This window comes from Theropithecus gelada, chromosome 11, assembly GCF_003255815.1.
Source record: "Theropithecus gelada isolate Dixy chromosome 11, Tgel_1.0, whole genome shotgun sequence".
NCBI lineage: Eukaryota > Metazoa > Chordata > Mammalia > Primates > Cercopithecidae > Theropithecus > Theropithecus gelada.
In genome coordinates this window covers 87,768,143-87,789,307 of record NC_037679.1, presented here as the reverse complement: position 1 = coordinate 87,789,307, position 21,165 = coordinate 87,768,143, and the positions used below count along the sequence as shown (strand labels likewise).

At 47.0% G+C, this 21,165-nt stretch overlaps 1 protein-coding gene across 1 annotated transcript in view; it reads right to left on the bottom strand.

Annotated features, from left to right (window-relative positions):
• The window catches only part of TMEM132C (transmembrane protein 132C), a 429,974-nt gene that overhangs the window by 74,350 nt on the left and 334,459 nt on the right, over positions 1 to 21,165 (bottom strand). The window contains exon 4 of the mRNA XM_025402559.1: positions 17,214 to 17,397. Coding sequence (XP_025258344.1) covers positions 17,214 to 17,397 — 184 coding nt within the window. The remainder of the gene's footprint in view (positions 1 to 17,213; positions 17,398 to 21,165) is intronic.

Genomic DNA, 21,165 nt, shown 5'->3' with positions numbered 1-21,165 from the left:
GCATTAGAAGTTAAAACTGAAAAGTTTTTGAAACTCAAGATAATACAGTCACACTTTCTATTAGTTGTCAGGGTGATGACAACATCCTATGTCTCTGTGCACTTGTGAGGGACTGTGAGCGAAAAAGGCAAATAACATTATAGCATTTTGGGGAGTCAGCTTCCAAGACGGTCCCAGTAATCCTTGTCCTCAGTAATCCCACCTTGTGTATAATCCCCTGCAACAATGAATCAGGGCTGTCGATGTAACCAATGGGATACAGCAGAATTCATGGTATATGGCATCCAAGTCTGTCACAAAAGGCTCTGCAGCCTTGATCTCTTGGGGGAGCCAGCCACCATGTTGTTAGGCCACTACGCAACCCGCTTAGGAGGAACTCACTTGCCAGCCAGGTGAGGAGACCACCTTGAAGATGGATCCTCCAGCCCCAGTTGAGCCTTCAGATGAGACTGCAGCCCCCACCAATCTCATGCTTGCAACTCATGAAAGACCTGAAGACAGAACCACCCAGCAGACTCGCTCCTGAATTCCTGGCCCTATATTGCTATTTTAAGTCACTGTGTCTTAGGGAAAATTGTTATGCACCAATAGATAATTACTACAGCATTATTAGAAAAATAGTTTTGATCTCACAGACTCCTTGAAAGGGTCTTGGGGACCTCCAAGAGTTTCCATACCACATTCTGAAGACTGCTGAACTAGGCCATGCAGGATTTAAGGAGATATATTCCATAAAGATTTGAGGTCAGGAGAAGCCTTTGCCTAGAAAAATGAATGGAAAACACAAGGCTTCATGCTAAGGAAACTGTTTTCATTCGGCAACCTCATTGATTCTGCACACATGGCCGAGGTACAAAGAAAAGGGCTGGTTGCTTTCCTCCTGATCTTTCAGAAACTTGAGTGCTCCTCCTGCTCAGTTATCTTCCCATTTTCATAGTCGGAAAAAAATTGCTCCTGTTCCTCCCCTCACCTGGGACTTTAAGGGCACAGTTTTACCAGGTGTGTCAGCACAGAAACTGGCATAATACTAATAAACTTGGAGTATGCGTCTCGAGAAAAAAAGAACATCAATTAAGTCTGTATGGATCATAAATAACAACAACTAGCTCCTTTGTAGTAAACAAAGCAATTTCCTATGAACATGGAGGAAGAGCTAATTAATGTTACCGTTACTACTGCTACTAATTAATAATAATGGCCAATATTTTTCTATAGCATTTAATATGTGCCAAGTACTCTTCTAAGCATTTTACATAGATCAACTGAAGTAATCCTTGCTGCACTGGTGAGGGCTGTTAGCCTCTGACCCCTTATTCCCTTTTGTGTCTTCAAAACACTGGCAGAATTTAGGCCAAGGGATGAGGGTGTGTGGCTGTCAATGCCAGGATGCCTCACTCAGGGTGAAGCTCACCTGCCCCTGATCTCTTATCAATAGAGATCGGTATGTTACAACCAAAATAGTAGCAGCCAGATCTGGGGTGCCTGTAAAGCCGGATGTCATGGGCATCTGTTGGGGTTTGTCTGTCAACCCCCCTTCCCCCCATCCCCACTCAAATTATTTTGGCTCCTGTTGGATCTGAGGTTATGCGGGAGACAGGCACACACCATGCCTGGCCAGTCATAGTCAGGGTGGCTGCTTCAGAAATGGGATGACAATACCATTAGGAGGAATCCTGGGACTTTTGCTGGAGCTCTCGGTAAAGAGGCAGACTTTTTCCCGGGGATGAGAAATTGCTTGGATGCCAGGAACTATCTTTGGGAAACGATGCCTGAGAAAAACATCCACAGACAGATAAAGCAGAGCTGAGACAAAGAGACAAATGGCTAGGCTAAAAATGTTTGGGCACCTGGATCCAACTGTGCCTGAAGCTACATGGTCAATTCTCCGTTTGGATTAAGCCAGTTGAGTTGGGTTTCTGCCACCTGCTCCAAAATTGTGCTGATGAAACATCAGAAATTCAAAATCTTCCACTATGCTTTAATTTTTAGAGTTTAACATACCAGATTCCACGCAATCTGAAAAAAATGTAGCCCCATCACTGGAGGATCTCAGAAGAACCACACTAAGGGGTGAAGAGATGAAGAATGATGAGGAGAGAGACTGTGACTCCCTGCAGGGCTGGGGCCGAATCTGGTTCTTGATTTCCAGTGAGTCACCTCCATCACCACAGATGCTCTCTATCACCGCTCTGTGCAGTAAAGTGGCCACTAGTCATGTGTTGCTACTTATGTTAAAATTAATTAAATTCAGATAAAAATAAAACTTTAATTCCTCTTTTTTTCTAGCCCATTTTAAGTGTTCAATGACCGCATGTAGCTAGTGGTCCCCAGAGTGGACAGTGCAGACACAGAACATTACGACCGAAAGCTCCGTTGCATAACACTGCTTCATCTGTTTCTCAATGTGACTCTTTCCTTCCCAGACCAGGACCAAAACAACATAAAGTTTAGAAACATTAGAAAACATACACATTGTTATTATTATTGTTATTATTTTTGAGACAGAGTCTCACTCTGTTGCCCAGGCTGGAGTGCAGTAGTGTGATCTTGGCTCATTGCAGCCTCCACCTCCCAGGTTCAAGCAATTCTCATGCCTCAGTCTCCTGAGTAGCTGGGAATACAGGCACATGCCACCATGCCCGACTAATTTTTGTATTTTTAGTAAAGACGGGGTTTCACCCCGTTGGCCAGGATGGTCTCGATCTTCTGACCTTGTGATCTGCCCACCTCAGCCTCCCAAAGTGCTGGGATTACAGGCATGAGCCACCGCGCCTGGCCAACATATTATTATAACTCACTCATTCAATGTAGATGTTTTTTGACCATCAACTAGATATTGAGCAGTGATCTGGAAGGTGGGGACTAGGCAGTGGACATGGCCAAGTTCCCGAGCCTCTGGGCATAACCGTCCAGAGGGGACATGGACGATGGAGAGGCTGACAGTGCTCAGCTAGCATCGTGTCTGGCAGAGATGGGGCTGCAAAGGGGGATGAGCGGGGATAGCTCAGAGGGTTCGAGGTTGCTCTTTTAGGCAGGTTAGTCAGGGGGCCTAGTGAGGAGGGGATATTTGAGTAGACACCTGGATGAAGCCTGGGAGCCAGCTGTGAGAAGTTCAAGGGCAGCCGTGCTAAATCCTGGATGTGCAGAGACACCAAGCAGTGACCTATAAATACAGGCCCAGGTTCTAACTATGCTGATTTGGCTTAAGTGCTGTGGGATGTGGCCAGAAGCTCCACCCCCTGACCCCAGTGACCCTCACAGGGAGTCAGAGTGGCCACCCTGGAACCAGGGCAGTGCTTCTCAAAGTGGGGTCTCTGGAGCTTTAGGGATGCAGATTCCTGGGCTTGTCACCAGCCTGCTGCTTGGATGGGGGCACCCAGGCTTTCTCAAGTCCCCAAGGCCATGCGGACCCTGCTCAAGTTCAAAGATGCCTGAAACACAGCCACGCCCCTCCCTTAGCCCACAGCTTGCATTTGAATTTTTTAAAATTTATTTTATTGTGGCAAGAACAGGTAATATGAGATCTACCCTCTTGCCATTTTTTTTTTTTTTTTTTTTTGAGTCGGAGTTTCGCTCTTGTTGCCCAGGCTGGAGTGCAATGGCACAATCTCACTGTAACCTCCCCCTCCTGGGTTCAAGTGGTTCTCCTGCCTCAGTCTCCCGAGTGGCTGGGATTACAGATGTGCGCCACCACGCCTGGCTAATTTTTGTATTTTTAGTAGAGACAGGGTCTCACCATCTTGGCCAGGCTGATCTCGAACTCCTGACCTCATGATCCACATGCCTTGGCCTCCCAAAGTGCTAGGATTACAGGCGTGAGCCACTGCACCCGGCCAAATGTTAAAATGCAGAATACAGTGTTGTCTGGGGCTTGTTCGACCTGCATGGCTGAGACTTCATGGTCCTTGATCCATAACTCCCCATCTCCCCTTCCCCAACCGCAGGCAGCCACCATTCCGCTCTTTGCTTCCATGAATTGAACTGTCTTAGATACCTGATATTAGTGGAATCATATTGGTTTTTGTTTGTTTGTTTTGCAACAGGATTTCACTCCCATTGCCCGGTGCAATCATGGCTCACTGTAGCCTCAACCTTCCAGGCTCAAGCAATCCTCCTGCCTCATTTTTAAAAATTCTTTTTGCAGAGACGAGGTCTCACTATATTGCCCAGACTGGTCTTGAACTGGTCTTGAACTCCTGGACTCAAGCCATCTTCCCACCTCGGCCTCCTGAAGTGCTGGAATTATAGGCATGAGTCACTGCAACCATCCCATGTATTTCTATTCTTAAGATTAACAAAGGATGAACAAAGGGCCACGTGTAGAACCTGAACTCCATTCACATTTGAAAAATGAATGGATGATGACAGCAAGCAGGTCCCAGTGTGCATAATGTTTGTAAGAGAGATTGAAATCACTCCAAAGTTATCCCTTGCATCCATACAGACATGTATTCTCCATTTTTTCCTCCAAAATATTTCCTTTCTTCCTCATGTGACAATTACTTAAAATAAATTATAAATTCATTTGTAGATCAATGCACTCACATGTTTCAAATGATGACATAATTATGAGGCTGGAGAATAAAGGCTGACAGCTTTTAATGTTAGCCTTGGCACCATAATCATATACCAAACAGTAAGGATAATGCGTCTTCCTTGGGTGGCATTCATTGAGGCAACAGGTATTCACGGAGCAGTTTCCATGACGCAGGAGCTGTGCGTGGCACTGGTGATCAACACATGAGAAAGATCAGAGTCCCTCACCTCCGGGTGGAGAAGGCAGATGCGGCGGGTCATACATCCCCTTATACATTCAACAGTTCCTTGTTACGTGCCTACTGTGTGCCAGGCATCGTTCTAGAAGTTACTGATAGAGTGTCTGCTGCCCATATGGAGCTGACACCCCACTGGGGAAATTCAGATAATGAATGTACAAATAGCCATGCATTTTAATTTGGTCATTTTATGCAAGAAAATCAAGCCCGTCGGGGCATAGAGTGGCTGTTACTTTAAATCAGGTGATGGCGGTGCACCTGAGAAGATGTAAGCAGAGACCTGAATGGCAGGAGGAAGAACACAGTTTGGAATGTGGGGAAGAGGCTCCTGGCACAGGAAATAGTAAGTGCAGAGGCCCCAGGGCAGAGTGCATGGGAGGGGCTGGGGAAGGAGGTTAGATCCCAGTGTGCCTCCGTGGACCAGACCCTGTACTTTTTAAAAAAGTGCAGTGGGGAGTTTTCAGGGAGGCGAGAGCAGGGAGGAGACGACCGGTTCAAGGCTCTTGCTGTGAGGAAGGGGCTGCCAGGGGTCAGCATTGAGCAGGGGAGCCCAGTCCAGAGGCAGGTGACACATCCAGGTGTGAGACGATGGGGCTAGGCTGAGACTGGAAGTGGTGAGGTAGGGGGGAGACTGCTACATTCGAGATGCATTTCAAGGGATGGCACAGATGGGCAGGTGTGATATCAGTGTACGGCAGGAGACTTCGCTGATGCCAGGATTCTGCACCTGCACCTGCATCCTAGATTTCTCCTGCAGCAGCAGCTCCATGGCCACCTCAAGTTGTACAGATGCTGGCCGTGAGCTGTCCAGCAGTTTCACAGCCATTTGTGGCCTCCTTTTCATGGAACTGACCAGGACCCAGCACTTTCTGGGCAAAGAGGCCTGACTCCTTGGCGGAGGAAGCCGGGACACTGCAGAGCAGAACTGCAGGGCAGGAGGAGGCATCAGACCTACAGAACCTGCTGTCTTGGGTTGGAGGCAGCAGGACAGGAGACTCAGGGCTCACAGGGGCTTTCCAAATGACGGTCACAAGATAAATGATCACAAGATAGTCCCTGAGAGGCCGGTGCTTGGGGACGGGAACCTTACGTCTGTTAAGCTCGTTGCTGTTTCGCTAGACTGGCACCCACCAGTCCCCCAGGGAGTGTCTGGTGGGAGACTAGGAGGCAAGAGACTCAAGGGTAAAATGAGATAGAGACAAAATCCCAGCTGTCAGGGAGCCAGGATTCCAGACTGGGGCAGTTGGGGGAGGGGCAGAAATATATACACAAATGAAAACATAAGGAAGGTAATGTCAGATAATGATCAGACAGAACAATAATTTTGTCAAGGCTAAAATGAGAGAGAGATGAAATCCCAGCTGTCATGGAGCCAACATTCCAGATTTCAGCAGGGAGAGGAGTAAACATATAAACAAATGAAAACATAAGGAAGATAATGTCAGACAATGATCAGACCAAACAATAATTTTATTGGATATGCCAAAAATAAGATCAGGCAATGTGCTAGAATGGGGGAAGGGAACGCACTGTCAGCACCATGGGGGGGCGGGAGGGCCTCCAGGGACAAGGTGGGCTCAGAGTCCTGAGTAAAGAGGAGGAGGAGGTGGGAGGCCTCTCAGGATGGCACAGCGAGGACAAAGATGCCGGGTGAGGAGAGCTGGCAGCATCTGCAACAAGGCTTGCACACAGTAGGTGCTCACTAGGGAGAGGCCCCTGGTGGCTCCTCCCTTGACTCGGCAGGCAGGGGTGGCAGCAGGGCTGGAGTAAATGTTTCCTTCTATATGCAGTAGGCCTGAGCCATTTCTCTGTGTGGGTCATGGGCATCTCTAGCTGGCAGGTGAGGTCTGAGAATTTTTTCGCAGAATAAAGTTTTTAAAGGTGTACAATAAGATATGTGTGCTCACACAGGAAATCAATTGTATTGAAATGCGGTTACCGGCCGGGCATGGTGGCTCACACCTGTAATCCCAGCACTTTGGGAGGCCAAGGCAGGAGGATCACTTGAGGTCAGGACTTTGAGACCAGCCTGGCCAACACAGTGAAACCTTGTCTCTGCTAAAAATACAAAAATTAGCTGGATGTAGTGGCAAACGGCTGTAATCCCAGCTACTCAGGAGGCTGAGGCACGAGAATCGCTTGAACCCAGGAGACGGAGGTTGCAGTGAGCCAAATCATACCACTGCACTCCAGCCTGGGTGACAGAGTGAGACTCCATCTCAAAAATAAAAATAAAAATTAAAATAAAAATGTTCAGCACGGGCCAGGCACAATGGCTCATGCCTGTAATACCAGCATTTTGGGAGGCTGAGGTGGACAGATCACCTGAGGTCAGGGGTTCGAGACCAGCCTGGTCAGTGCTAAAAACACAAAAAAATTAGCTGGGCATGGTGGTGAGTGCCTGTAATCCCAGTTACTTGGGAGGCTGAGGCACGAGAATTGCTTGATTGAACCCGGGAGGTGAAGGTTGCAGTGGGCTGAGATCACACCACTGCACTCCAGCCTGGGTGACAGAGCGAGACTCCATCTCAAAAACAAAAAACAGAAAAACAAAAAAAAAACAAAACAAAAAAAACCCAAAGAAATGCAGTTGCCAAAATTCAGAATAACTTCAGGTACTGTAGGACATGATTTTCTTAATTATTGAATTAAGTAATAAGATGTAGTGCTTTACTTTCAAAGCAGTGAAGAGTATAGAAGGTATTTCATGACATCTGTATCAACTGCACATGATATGACATGGAAATGTGTGAGTTTGGTGGCAGCTGCTAATGCTTTTGGGGCTATGACCTGTGTTCACAATGCTTGTGTCCCCCAGATTCATATGCTGAAATGCCAACCCCCAAGGTGATGGGTTAGGAGGTGGGGCCTTTGGGAGGTGATGAGGTCATGCAGGTGAAGTCCTTATGAATGGGATCAGTGTCTGATACGGTTTGGCTGTTTCTCCACCCAAATCTCATCTTGAATTGTAGCTCCCATAATTCGTACATGTTGTGGGAAGGACCCAGTGGGAGATAATTGAATCATGGGGGTGGTTCCCCCATACTATTCTCATGGTAATGAATAAGTCTCAGGAGATCTGTTGGTTTTATAAACGGTTTCCCCTTTCACTTGGTTCGCGATTCTCTTTTTGCCTGCCGCCTTCCATGTAAGATGTGACTTGCTCCTCCTTGCCTTCCACCATGATTGTGAGGCCTCCCCAGCCATGTGGAACTGTAAGTCCATTAAACCTGTTTTTCTTCCCAGACTTGGGTATGTCTTTATCAGGAGCACGAAAATGGACTAATACAGTGTCCTTATAAAAGAGACCTCAGAGAGCTTATTTGCGCATTCCACCGCATGGGGACACAGTGAGAAGCCACGTCTACGCACCAGGAGGCAGGTCCTCACCAGACACTGAACCTGCTGATCTTGAACTTCCAGCCCCCAGAACCATGAGCAGTAAATTCCCACTGTTTATAAACCATGCAGCTTTTGGCATTTTGTGATAGCGGCTCGAATAGACTATGATAGGAAGAAAACGCTAAGTTTCTGTTAGAGGTTAAGTGGAAACGCAGGTGTAACTTTCCCATTCAGGTTTAGAGGGCCGTGTGGATTCTCTGGGGGTGTCTCCATCTCAGGACCCCTGCAGGGTGGCTGCAATGCTGCTGCAGCTTTAGTGCACAGTCTTCTACTGGCACAAGTGTAGGGTCACCCCCTCCCTCGCTACTTTCTCTCGGGACTGTATTTCTTACATTCCAGTGGGAGGGCTCATCCTTGAGACAGTGAGCTGGCAGGTGGCATCACTCTTCACATGAGGGTGGCACTGGGTTTGCAGTGCTCTATGGACAGATTTTACCGAGAGTGGTACCTCCCCGACTCAGTAGGATTCTAACTGGCACATGGATGAACATTTCTGTAGTAACAGTCAGGTATCTAGTGTAAAGTGATTTATGAGTTACTGTTTGAATACCCACAAGTAATATCTACTTATATTTGTATTAACAAACATAAGTAGAAGTTTAACCTGAAGCTTATTTAAGCTAAAATAACTAGCATTTCCTGAAGACTTACTAAGTGCCAAGCAAAGATTTCGGAGTACAGTTAGTTCTCAAAACAGGCCCACGAGTTGGGGGTCATTCTTATTCCTTTTTTTTGAGATGGAGTTTCACTCTATCACCCAGGTTGGAGTGAAATGGCACGATCTCAGCTCACTGCAACCTCTGCCGCCTGGGTTCAAGCAATTCTCCTGCCTCAGCCTCCCAAGTAGCTGGGATTACAGGCGACTGTCACCACACCTGGCTCATTTTTGTATTTTTAGTAGAGACAGGGTTTCACCATCTTGGCCAGACTGGTCTTGAACTCCTGACCTCATGATCCACTCACCTCGGCCTCCCAAAGTGCTGGGATTACAGGTATGAGCCACCACACCCAGCCTATTCCTATTTTACAAATGAGAAAACGGAGGCACAGAGAAGTCAAATCACTTGCCCAAGGTCGCACAGGCAGGAGGAGGAGGCATTGGGACTCAACCCAACACAGTCAGGCTGAAGCTGAGCGCCCAGTTTCTATACTATTCTCTCTTTAGAAAAAAATATTAAATAAATGATAGACTCAGTGGTTTCTGGACACGGCAAAAAGTTAGAAAGGCTGTCATTAATTAACACGGCAGTGTGGTGTTCCCTCCCGGGCCCTCCTCCTACCTTACGCAAACTCCAATTGACCTGGAAGGTGAGGAAGAAGAAAATGCTGGCCTAAGTCATTCTCGCTAATTTTTCTGTTCTGCATCACTCTTTTCACTTTGGGATGATAGATCATTATTATTATTGCTTATGTATATATTCTCTGTTTTCGTGTCTCAATAATCTCTAGTGAAGTTATATCATCTATATCATCTTTTTTTTTTTTTTTAGATAGAGTCTCACTCTGTCGCCCAGGCTGGAGTGCAGTGGGGCAATCTCGGCTCACTGCAACCTCTGCCTCCCTGGTTCAAGCGATTCTCCTGCCTCAGCCTCCCGAGTATCTGGGATTACAGGTACCTGCCACCACGCCTGGCTAATTTTTTGTATTTTTAGTTGAGATGGGGTTTCACCACGTTGCCCAGGCTGGTTTCAAACTCCTGAGCTCAGGCAATCCGCCTGCCTCAGCCTCTCAAAGTGCTGGGATTACAGGCGTGAGTCATCGCACCTGGCCAAAGTTATATCATCTTTAAAATCAGAACATAGCTTTACTCTCTAAGTAAAGCAAGTCCCATAATGGAAAGCCTAAACTTGGAAAGGCCTGTGCTAGCCCTCAGTTCTCCACTTTCCTTTTACTGGTGCGGAAACCAAAGTTCAGATAATGATGATGCTACAAAGGACAGCAATGATTCCTCAAATTTTTTGAGTGTTGACTCTGGCAGGCAGTGGGTATAGTATCATTTATTGGAGAATTAATCAGTGACCCTGCAAACATCGCTACTAAGGCAGAACAGCTTTGTATGCATCAGAGATTTACTTTTTAGGCAAAAATCTGGGCCAGTTAGTTGGAGGGGAGGGACATTTTTAAACCTAATCCCAAAGCAAATCTCCAGCTGTGACAAGAAAATACTTACTCTGTCCATACAGTTATTTTTCAACTGAGCAAACATTTTTCAATTGCCCTAGAGCATCCAACCCATCCTTAAAATTCTCTTAGAGAGTGACAAATGAAACATTTTGAAGTTGGAATAGGAAAGAGGAGATCAGGACAGAATGTTTTTGAAAAACAATAAAACATGATTTTTCCATTGTCTCTTTAAAAGCAATATTCTCCAATCCCTGTCAAAGGAGATCTCCCCGCAGCCTAAGACATGCCTGCCTCCGCCCTTCTTGAACACAGAAGATATTGCTGACACGCTTCCCCACAGACCCCGAGCAGAGTGAAGCCATCCATCACCTGCAGATTGATGTGCAGATCCGATAGCATCTCTGCGGTGCCATGGGCCTGTTCATGCACGTCCGGTCTTTGAATTTAGCAAGGGCAAAGGATGCAGGAAAACAACCATAGGATGCCCTCGGGTGGGAAAATCCAGCAACAGCCACTGGGGTCAAGAAACCCCAACAGGATATGCCTTCACTGCTCCCTTCCATTTTGACTGTCTATGAAGAGAAGAAAGACCAACCTGGGAATACTTCCTGAAGATACACACACACACACACACACACACACACACACACACATATGTACTTTTTTTTTTTTTTTTTTGAGACAAAGTCTCACTGTGTCACCCAGGCTAGAGTGCAGTGGTGTCATCTCGGCTCAGTGCAACCTCCGCCTCCCAAGTTCAAGTGATTCTCCTGCCTCAGCCTCCTGAGTAGCTGGAACTATAGACATGTGCCACTATGCCTGGCTAATTTTTGTATTTTTAGCAGAGATGGGGTTTCACCATGTTGGCCAGACTGGTCAAGACCTCCTGACCTCAGGTGATTCGCCCACCTCAGCTTCCCAAAGTGCTGGGCTTATGGGCGTGAGCCACCGTGCCCAGCCCAAATGTATACATTTTGAGGATAATGGTGTGTTCTCAGCAAAAGAGAGTCTAGAAGGAGCATGCAGCCTTTAGCTCTCGGGTATCACTCAGGGTTCTGGCTGGAACAGAAGCCTGCTCGGTGGTTTAACTGGAGGGGGTGTTGTAAAGGCTGAGCCATAAAGCTGTGGGCATAACGGAGGGAAATAGCCAGGGACGGTGCAGCACCCCATGCTAGTCCCAGCTGGGACCTGTTTCTACCCCAAGGCCTAAGGGCAGGGCAAGGCAGTTGAGATGCTTGAGGCCCTCACCCCCACAAGACACACATTAGGCCGGGCAGATGGGGATGCACTGTGTCCCAGGGCTCCCGAAACAGTACCACGGATGGAGGCTGAAACAACAGACACTGCTTCTCTCATAGTTCCTCAGGCTGAAAGTCCGAAATCAGGTGTCAGCTGCAACACAATCCCTCTGAAGGCTCCAGGGAGACCCGTCCTTGCCGCTCTCCTAGGCTCGGCGTGTTGCCAGCTGCTCTTTGCTTCCCTTGGCTACTGGGTGCTATTGGATGCTCCAGTCTTTGTCACCATCCTCACATGGCCCTTCTTCTTGTATCTTCCATGTTCAAATCTCTGTCTCCTTGTAAGTACACCAGTCACTGCATTTGGACTCCGCTCGAATCCAGCATGATCTCCTCTCAACTTCAGTAAATCCACAAAGATCTTACTTCCAAATAAGGTCACATTCACAGACACCAGGGGTTAGGACTTCAACCTGCTTTCTTGGGAGGGTGGGCGTAATCCAACCCCTTCCCTCCAGTTCTCTCTGGTGCCTCCCACTGGTTAAAGCCCTCCAGCAGCCAGAGGGCAAGGGAGCCTGGGGGCTGTCGTTCACACGGGCCAGCCCCCAGGGCCCAGAGCGGAGCCCAGAAGGATCTGGAAGGGCAAACCAGTCACAGGAGAAGGCTCCACTGCCATCTTTTTCCTGATCATCCTTTCTAGCTGCGTGCTTCATCCAGGGGCTCCAAGGATCTCTCAAGCCCTAATGAATCTCCATGACACCCCAGAGAGGTGAGAATTAGATCATCATTTTGCAGATGCAAGAACAAGTAGCAATTTCTCCTTTAAACAGCCCTACTGATTGCCACTTTATTTTTAATTTGATTTTATGCAGAGAGATAGGAACATGTTCTAGGAATTTTGAAAGCTCTGTGTAAGAGAAAAAAAAAACCCAAGTTACCATCAAGTTTCAGGGGTCAAGGAAAATGATTTCATAATGTGTTTGCAAAGGATGAAAAATGGCAATGATTTGAAACTTTTCAAAATTCCAGGTAAATCTCACCACTTCTCAGGAAATTTAATTTCAGACTAAATATATCAGTCCCGGGGGCAAAGAACTTCTTCCTACACCTGCCAAAATTAGTGGTTACTGCCTTCTCTAGAGTTTCATGCCTAACATTTAGTTTCTTTGTTTTTTGTTTTTTTAAATTTCAGATAAGCAGTAGGAAGAAAGTCCATGACATTAATAGAGCTAGAAATCCGTTAGACCCCATCCCCTTGCCCTCCTTGATTTGTCTGACAGCAGCGTCTGATCACTACCTGGACCTCGCCTTAGGCAGTATCTACCTGTTTGCCTTCTGTCACTCCACTAGAGTATACCTGCAGGAAGGCAAACGTTGTCTGTTGACTGCTGTCCTCTGAGGATGTGTAGCAATGAATACCTGCAGAGCTTAGTGTGAGGTTGAATGAATTCTGCTGTTTGTTTATTCCCTCCCCCACCCCCTTTTTTTTTTTGAGACAGGGTCTCATTCTGTTGCCCAGGCTGGGAATGCGGTGGCACCATCATGGCTCACTGCAGCCTCCAACTCCTGGGCTTAAGCGATCCTCCCACCTCAGCCTCCCCAGGAGCTAGGACTACAGGTGTGTGCCACTGCACCTGGCTAATTTTGGTATATATATACACATATATATATACACACACACATATATATATATACACACACACACATATATATACACACACACACACACACACACATATATATATACACACCAAATTTTGGTACGAGAAACGAGGTCTCACTATGTTGCCTGAGCTGGTCTTGAACTCTTGGACTCAAACAATCCTCCTGCCTTGGCCTCCCAAAGTCCTGGGATTATAGGTGTAAGCCATCACGCCTGGCCTTACTCATGTATTCTTAAAAAGAGACCACCATTCCAGCCACTGACACACAGAAACTCTCACATGGAAATCTGTGCCTGGCCTCTGCTTATGTGGCCTCAACTTGGGATGTGAACACTTTTTTCTTGCATTGAAGAAGAACTGAACTGCCAACGTTTTTGTTAGTCCCAAATGCTCCTTCCTTTGTAAAGCTTTATGTAAGAAAGTGGCCTTGGTCCTCCCATTCAGATACCTCTCTCACCCCAACCCCCAGGCCTAACACTGGCACAGAAGGGGCCAGGGCAGGGAGGAGGGGATTAGGGAGATGTGGGTGCTGGCAGGAGGGCCGTGGAGCTAAGACTTGGAGCTTTCCTGCCCTCACAAGGCAAGAGTCTCCTTGCCAACAAGCCTGGAGGCAGGATGAGCAAAACGGTGGCCTTGGGAACCAGCGCTCTCCAAATAAAACAGTGCCCAGGGACCGGCGAGTGAGATTCAGGTAGCTTTCGCCTGCAGGGTCTGCTTTTTGGAGAGTCGAGAGCACTTCTCCCTGCTTTTCCCATTGCCTTTACTCAGGGGGAGTCAGAGGCAGTAGGTGATGAGGGAATGCTGGGGCTGAATCCTCCCAGCTCTCTCCTTGGATTTAAAAAGGAGCTTCAGAAGGTTTGATTTTAAGGCGAGAACTTCCCCAGCAAGGCAGATTTTCCATCTGTTAATCCCCTATTTCACCTTTCTGAAGTTTGTTTTCTTTGAAACAATCAACAACTTGGAAAATATACTTAATTTGTTCAAAGATCTAACCAGCTGTCTCACTGGCTGCTAACAGACAACACAGGATTTGCTTTTTGTTCAGTATTTTTTTTTTTAAATTTCTCATCTTCTAGTCAAAGCTGCAGTTTTATTAGCTAGTTACTTCCAACAAAAGTTTATTTTTTGCCTAGTTATAAATGTCCTAAAGCTTATTTTGAACCAAAACTTTGAGCATACAGAAAACAGGAGAATAGAAGTTCCTCTAAACTGCCTCATCTATTTTCTAATTTTCCATGTTGCTTTGCATAGCTGAGGTCAAGTGGTACATCCCAGGGGATGCAAAACGATGATACTGCATGTATTAGTCCGTTCTCACGCTGCTGATAAAGATATATCTGAGACTGGGTAATTTATCAAGGAAAATAGGTAATGGACTCACCGTTCCATGTGGCTGGGGAGGTTTCACAATCATGGTGGAAGGCAAAAAGCATATCTCACATGGCGATGGGAAGAGAGAATGAGAGCCAAGTGGAAGGGGAAACCCCTTATGAAAGCACTAGATCTTGTGAGACTTATTCACAATCATGAGAACAGTATGGTGAAAACTGCCTCCATGATTCAATTTTCTCCCTTCAGGTTCCTCCCACAACATGTGGGAATTGTGGGGGCTACAATTCAAGATGAGATTTGGGTGGGGACACAGCCAAACCATATCACTGCACAAGCACCCAAATCCAGGGTTCAGAGCCCAGAGCTCTGTGCTGGTGCTGCAAAGATGTTTGTTAATCAACGAACTTCTGAATAAAGCTCGTTTGAATTCACGTGCATTTACTTGCAAACAAAAGGATCCTGACAAGAGTACAGACATTAGTAGTCACTTCGCTTTACCTTAAAAGCATTACAAAAACACAACAACCACAGTAATAACAATATATCCATCGAAGGAAGACCTGTGCTCCCTTGAAAAGGACCATTGTAATAGCTCACGCTCTTAAGATGACTTTTCCTTTTCAAAGTATTCGAATGTCTTATTCTTCCGAAATAGGTAAGACAGAAACTGAGCACTTGTAATCCAGAGCTGATGTTGGTGTTTGCTCTAGGACACAGGTCTGCACATTTTCTCTCTAAAAGGCCAGATAGTAAATATTGTAGAGTTTATGAGCTAAGAGGCAGAACTGAGCATATGAAGTAGCTAGACAGGACCACTTAAATATGTAGATATTGAAAAATGTTAAAACCATTGTTAGCTTGTGTGGTGTACAAAACTGGGCAGCAGACTGGACGTGGTCCATGGGCTGTTTGTTGACCCCTGTTCTAGGACATAAAAAGTCAAAAGGAATCATTCCCTAACTTCAAAGTGTTTACAGAGCTTTGTGGTAGATGATACCTTCTGGGGTGGACACCTGCTGTTTTGTCTGACCAGCATCTGTTCCCTGTTTCAGTGAAAGCCAGATTTTTCCATGATGCACAGGCTCTTAATCTCACTCCACACTTGCCCCACATGAGGCTACACCTGCCCCACCTGATTCCACACCTGCCCCACCTGACTCTACACCTGCCCCACCTGACTCTACACCTGCTCCACCTGATTCCACATCTGCCCCACCTGACTCTACACCTGCTCCACCTGACTCCACACCTGCCCCACCTGACTCCACACCTGCCCCACCTGATTCCATACCTGCCTCACCTGACTCCACATCTGCCCCACCTGACTCCACACCTGCCCCACCTGATTCCACACCTGCCCCACCTGACTCTACACCTGCCTCACCTGATTCTACACCTGCCCCACCTGACTCTACACCTGCCCCACTTGATTTCACACCTGCCCCACCTGACGCTACACCTGTCCCACCTGCTGTTACACCTCCTTCACCTGATTCCACACCTGCCCCAGGGTGATACATTCCCCAGGCCTGGGCAATAAGACTAACACATCCTTTTGATTTCAGTGATTGGCTTCAAGTTGGGCTCATGACCCAAGCCAATCAGTTCCAATCAGTCCCTGTCCCAGAGGATTTGCTGGAGTGATTGGTGATGAGGTTTCCACTCATTTCTTGCTGGACATGATGCTGTGAAGGAGCCAGCATGGCATCGCCGGGGCCACCTTGTGACTAACAAAGAGGAAGGAGAGCTGAGAAAGGAAGAGAAGCCACCGTCCATACCACATCCTTTGCACACGTAGGCCCCTCACACTCCAAGTGTGGTCTGCAGACCAGCCGCACTGACATGGCTTAGGAGCTTTGAAAAATAAGTACCCAACCCAGACCTTCTAAGTGAGGATGGGCACCTACTCAACATGTACATGTGATCTGCATGCCCAATAATGTTTGAGAAACACTTTTCTAGACTTTTAAACTTACATGAGCCAAGTTTAAGTTGGGTTGTGTTTGCAGCCTTTATAACTCAAAGAATCCCGAATAATCCACTTCTCATAATCCTGATTAATCCATTTCTCATAACATGACTCACACAAATAGCATGTTTGCTTACACGTTCTCATCAGTGTACACTACTAATAGTAATCTAAGAGTGGCCACATTGTGAGTCAGATAGGGGGTGCTGTACTACTCAAGCCCAATGTCACTCATCTACTTTCTACATTTCAGGTTGACCTTGCAGCCCAGTGACAGCCTCTGATCGTTCAATGCTGAGTGAGCTCCATCATCCTAAGGAAAGAGGAGATGAAGGGGTGTCTATCTCAAGCCTGGTGTGGGGAGCAGGAAGGAGCCAAGTTTGCAGAAAGATGGCAAACTGACCATCCTTTTAGCTTAGGGGTTTCCAACCCTGGCTGCACACTGAAATCACCTGGGGAGCTTCTCAAAATCACAGGTGCTCACTTCCACCTCCAGCAATGATTGTGACTTGCTGGACTAAACTTTATGACTAAAGTTGAGAAAGGCTAGGCTAATGAAAAGTGACAACTTCCAGAGTGGGAGAAGACGAGAAACTTTGAAAGTAAATACTCCATAAAACCATTGCAGCAAACATCCCATGACGGACAGGAAGGACACAGGATGCAATCAGGTGGCTGAATGCAGGAGTGTCCAGGGTAACTCAGGACTCACCATAGCCAGAGGAACGATGCCCACCAGGTCCTTCTGGCTGACAAAGATCTCGGACACGGCAATGTCTGTGGTCCCCTTCCGCGGGTACTCCACCTGCCATGTGATGGGCTGAGTCCCCGAAAGGCTGCTGAAACTGGCTATTTCAAAATTCATCTGCACGACCTCATTGAATAAACTGCTGCTCCTGGAAGAGAGAAAAGAAAATGGCTTTAAGCCAATTTTGTTCAAAGGACCCTTCTCTCCTCATAATTGTACCCAGAGGATAAAGACAAAGAAGTGCCTCTCAGGGATGCTCTCGGGTTTTGGTGGCGGCGCCTGGGGCATGGAACCCCCAACAAGGTAAGGACTGGCATCCGGGACAGAGAAGCACCCACACGTTAAGGATATGGGCCAAGAATATTCAACAATGAGCAATAACCTGTGTCTGTGTGGATGAGGCTTTGGAATGATGATTACCAGCTCTGCAGATGACGAGCTAAACCAGTTTATTTCACACCTGCAGTATGCACCTGAATGGCCTCTGTTCAGTTCTGTAGGTGTGGCAGATGCTCTAGGCTGGAGTCCTGACCCCTAAGCCATGAATTGGTACCAGTCCATGGCCCGTAAGGAATAGGGCTGCACAGCAGGAGGTGAGTGGTGGGTAAGCAAGGGAAGCTTCACCTCTATTTACAGCCACTTACTATAGCTCACATTATCACCTGAGCTCCACCTCCTGTCAGGTCAGTGGCAGCATTAGATTCTCATAGGAGCGTGAACTGTATCGTGAATTGCACATGTGAGGGATCTAGGTTGTGTGCTCCTTATGAAAATCTAATGCCTGATGATCTGTCACTGTCTCCCATCACTCCCAGATGGGACAGTCTAGTTGCAGGAAAACAAACTCAGGGCTCCCACTGATTCTACATTATGGTGATTTATATCATTAGTTCATTATTATTCAATATTCATTATTATTACAATGTAATAATAATAGAAATAAAGTGCACAATAAATGTAATGTACTTGAATCATCCCCAAACCATCCTTCCCCCACCACTCCCATCTGTGGAAAAATTGTCTTCCATGAAACTGGTCTCTGGTGCCAGAAAGTTTGGGGACCACTGGTGTAGGCCACTCACTCAATAGCACCTTCAACCCCCTCTGCTTGTCCTGCTCTGCTAAAGGGGCTGAGAGGCCTAAACTATATTCTCAGACCCCCTTGCTGCTAGATGCAGGATTGAAGCAGAGTTTGCTCCAGTCAGACCCACTCATTTGGGAAGCAGATGAAGAAGTGGGTTCTAGAGCGGAAGCCAAGAAGGGAGTTTGGGTTTTCTGGTGAGCACAGTGGCCCTGGTTCTCCCGGGGCAGCTGTGGGGTGCCCCTGGCATCCAGGCCCTCACATCATCATGCCAACGGGTGACAGTGGTGTTTCCACCACAATAGTCCTCTGCAGAGGTCGGACCTTTTTCGTCTGTGTTATCGCTGGCTGCCCTGTCCCTGGCTGTGTAGTAAACACATTCAATTCAGTGGTTCTCCTAGAGATTATGTGAATTGCCTAGTATCCTTTAATGACACCTCTTCTGCTTAGAGGGGCTAAAACTTAGCTAAAGGGACTCTTTGTCTGCAACTAAGAATTCTGACCAATTCCATGCATTTGAAATATATGTATTTTGGGAACTACTGTTGGTCCAAACTTTTTCATTTTTTAGATGATAAAATTAAAGCCAATAAAGGAAAGATGGCTTGCCCACAACCACATAGCTAGCTAGTGCAGAATCAACGTAAAATGCAGCATCTCTTGTTTCCCAGTCCAGTGCTCTTTTCAGATCCTTGCCTAAGACAGCTGGTGGTCAAATATGACATCACAAGGCTCCAACAGTTTTTTGTTTGTTTGTTTGCTTGTTTCCTTAGGGCAGGAGACAGCAAACTGTGTCCTGTGAACCAAAGGCAGCCAGCTGCCTATTTTTGTGAGTAACATTTTACTGGCGCACAGCCTTGCCTATTTGTCTACATTTTCCTATGGTTGCTCTCGCATCATAAGAACATGGTTGAGTAATTGCACCAGTCCATGTAGAGCCTGCAAAACCTAAAATATTTCTTATCTAGATCCTTACAGAAAACTTTTGCCAGTATTGGCTAGAGAAGGTCAGAGAAGGGGAAGTTGGCTAAGCTTTGTAGAGCTGTTGAGTCAATAGAACCACTATTGGTGGAAACAAGAAGGATGGGCATGGCAGGCATCATGCTGGATTTGTGGGGGGTGGGGGCAGGGTTCTGGTGAGCCTTGGCATCCAGCCTGAGGTGTCTCCAGTGCCCTCTGCTGATATGCTAAGGATGACGCTAAGTGGTGGGTCAGCGGTCAGCAAGACCTCAGGCTGCCATCCCCTGGAAGGCTACATGTTTGCAGATGAATTAAAGGAGATTTTCCATAGCATATCAAGAAAGAAACAACAGATATGCTTAAAAACTGCATCTCAAGCATGTGCCAACACGAAGAGTAGCAGTGAAACACTTTCCTTTGCTGGGGCACTAATATTGAGTGCACCATTCAATCTTCAGGGCTTGATTGACAGCCATAGCGCTAACTCTCCACCACATCACCGTCAGTCCTGCTCAGTGGCTGTGGAGGGATGTAACGGGGAGGTTACTGCACCAAACAAAGCACTGGGACTCGTGAATCTTCCTTAAGTTCACAGGGCCGGGAATAGGGCTCAGAGAATCATGATTTATGAGATGCTAGAGATTCCTCTGGAAGGGAAAAGAAATCGAAGGTCTTGACCATCAAGCTAGGGGCTGAAAATCTCAAGCATGAATTGCTGGTCTTTAAAAATGAGGGAGAGGTGTCTTGAGTCTAGCGAGTTTTCAAACTAAGAGATGTGTTCTTGGTCCAGCAGCTGAGGCCCACAGGGGTCTGAGCGTGCACAACTCAACAGCCAGGGCCACCTCTCTCACTGCAGGCCTGCAGACAGTTTTGCATTCCGGGGAGTTTAATCTCATCTTCTTAGCAAACATGCCTGGACCTGATTCTCCTTATCTGCCACTGGGTACCGGTACTGGTGCTGTCCAGGCGCTGCATGGCTACTTGACTGACTCTACTCAGAAAATAATTCAGTTCCCTTAGTATTGGATGTGGCAACCACCCAAATGTCCAAAGACCCCCTTTCAGTCCCAAACGGATGCCTATACTGGCACAGCACCACAGAGGTTGCAGTGAGCTTTCAGCCTGCACCTGTCTTCACTCTCTTACGAAGTTCTGTGAGCACGGCAACCACTCACATCATCTCTCCGAGACTCAGAGGCACCATCTAGAAGATTGAAATAATGACATTCCCATTGTGCAGGGAGGAAAGAGGCGTGAAAAAGAAGCCAGCCCAACTTCTCATGCTCCAGCAGCAGCCTCCTCCACTGCCATTATGCTAACGAAGGGCATTAAGAAAGGCATAGTCACAGACCAGAGAAAAGAGAAGGGTTATTTTTCCTTTTGGCTTGAAACACATTGTTATGTGATTTTTGTGAGCAGTGAGGTGACCTCCTGAAAGCGTTCTGTTGTAGTTGGCATAAGAATAAAAGTAACACGTGACTGTTGACAATATACTCACTATGTGCCAGGCACTGGACCAGGTTCCACACATACCTTATTCCAAATCCCAATACAAACCCCGAGGTGGTGATTAAGGTTCTCATTTTGCACCAGTGCCAGAGCAGACACTCTTGAACCTCTGCTGCCAGAAAGTGTGTTTGCATCAACTTGCTCTTCAACCACAGATAGAAGGGGGCGACTCAGCAGGATCCCGTTTGAAACATTCTGCAGCTCCCCACTCAGATGCCCATCACTTGTGAGCCAACTCAACCTACTCTTGGTTTCAGAACGGCGAAAAATTTTACAAGTTTCACAACTGGATGAGAACTCCAGCTTTCTGGCAGCTGCACAGAATTCTAGATCAGGGTGACATGAGGGCAAGCTCCCTGGTGCGCT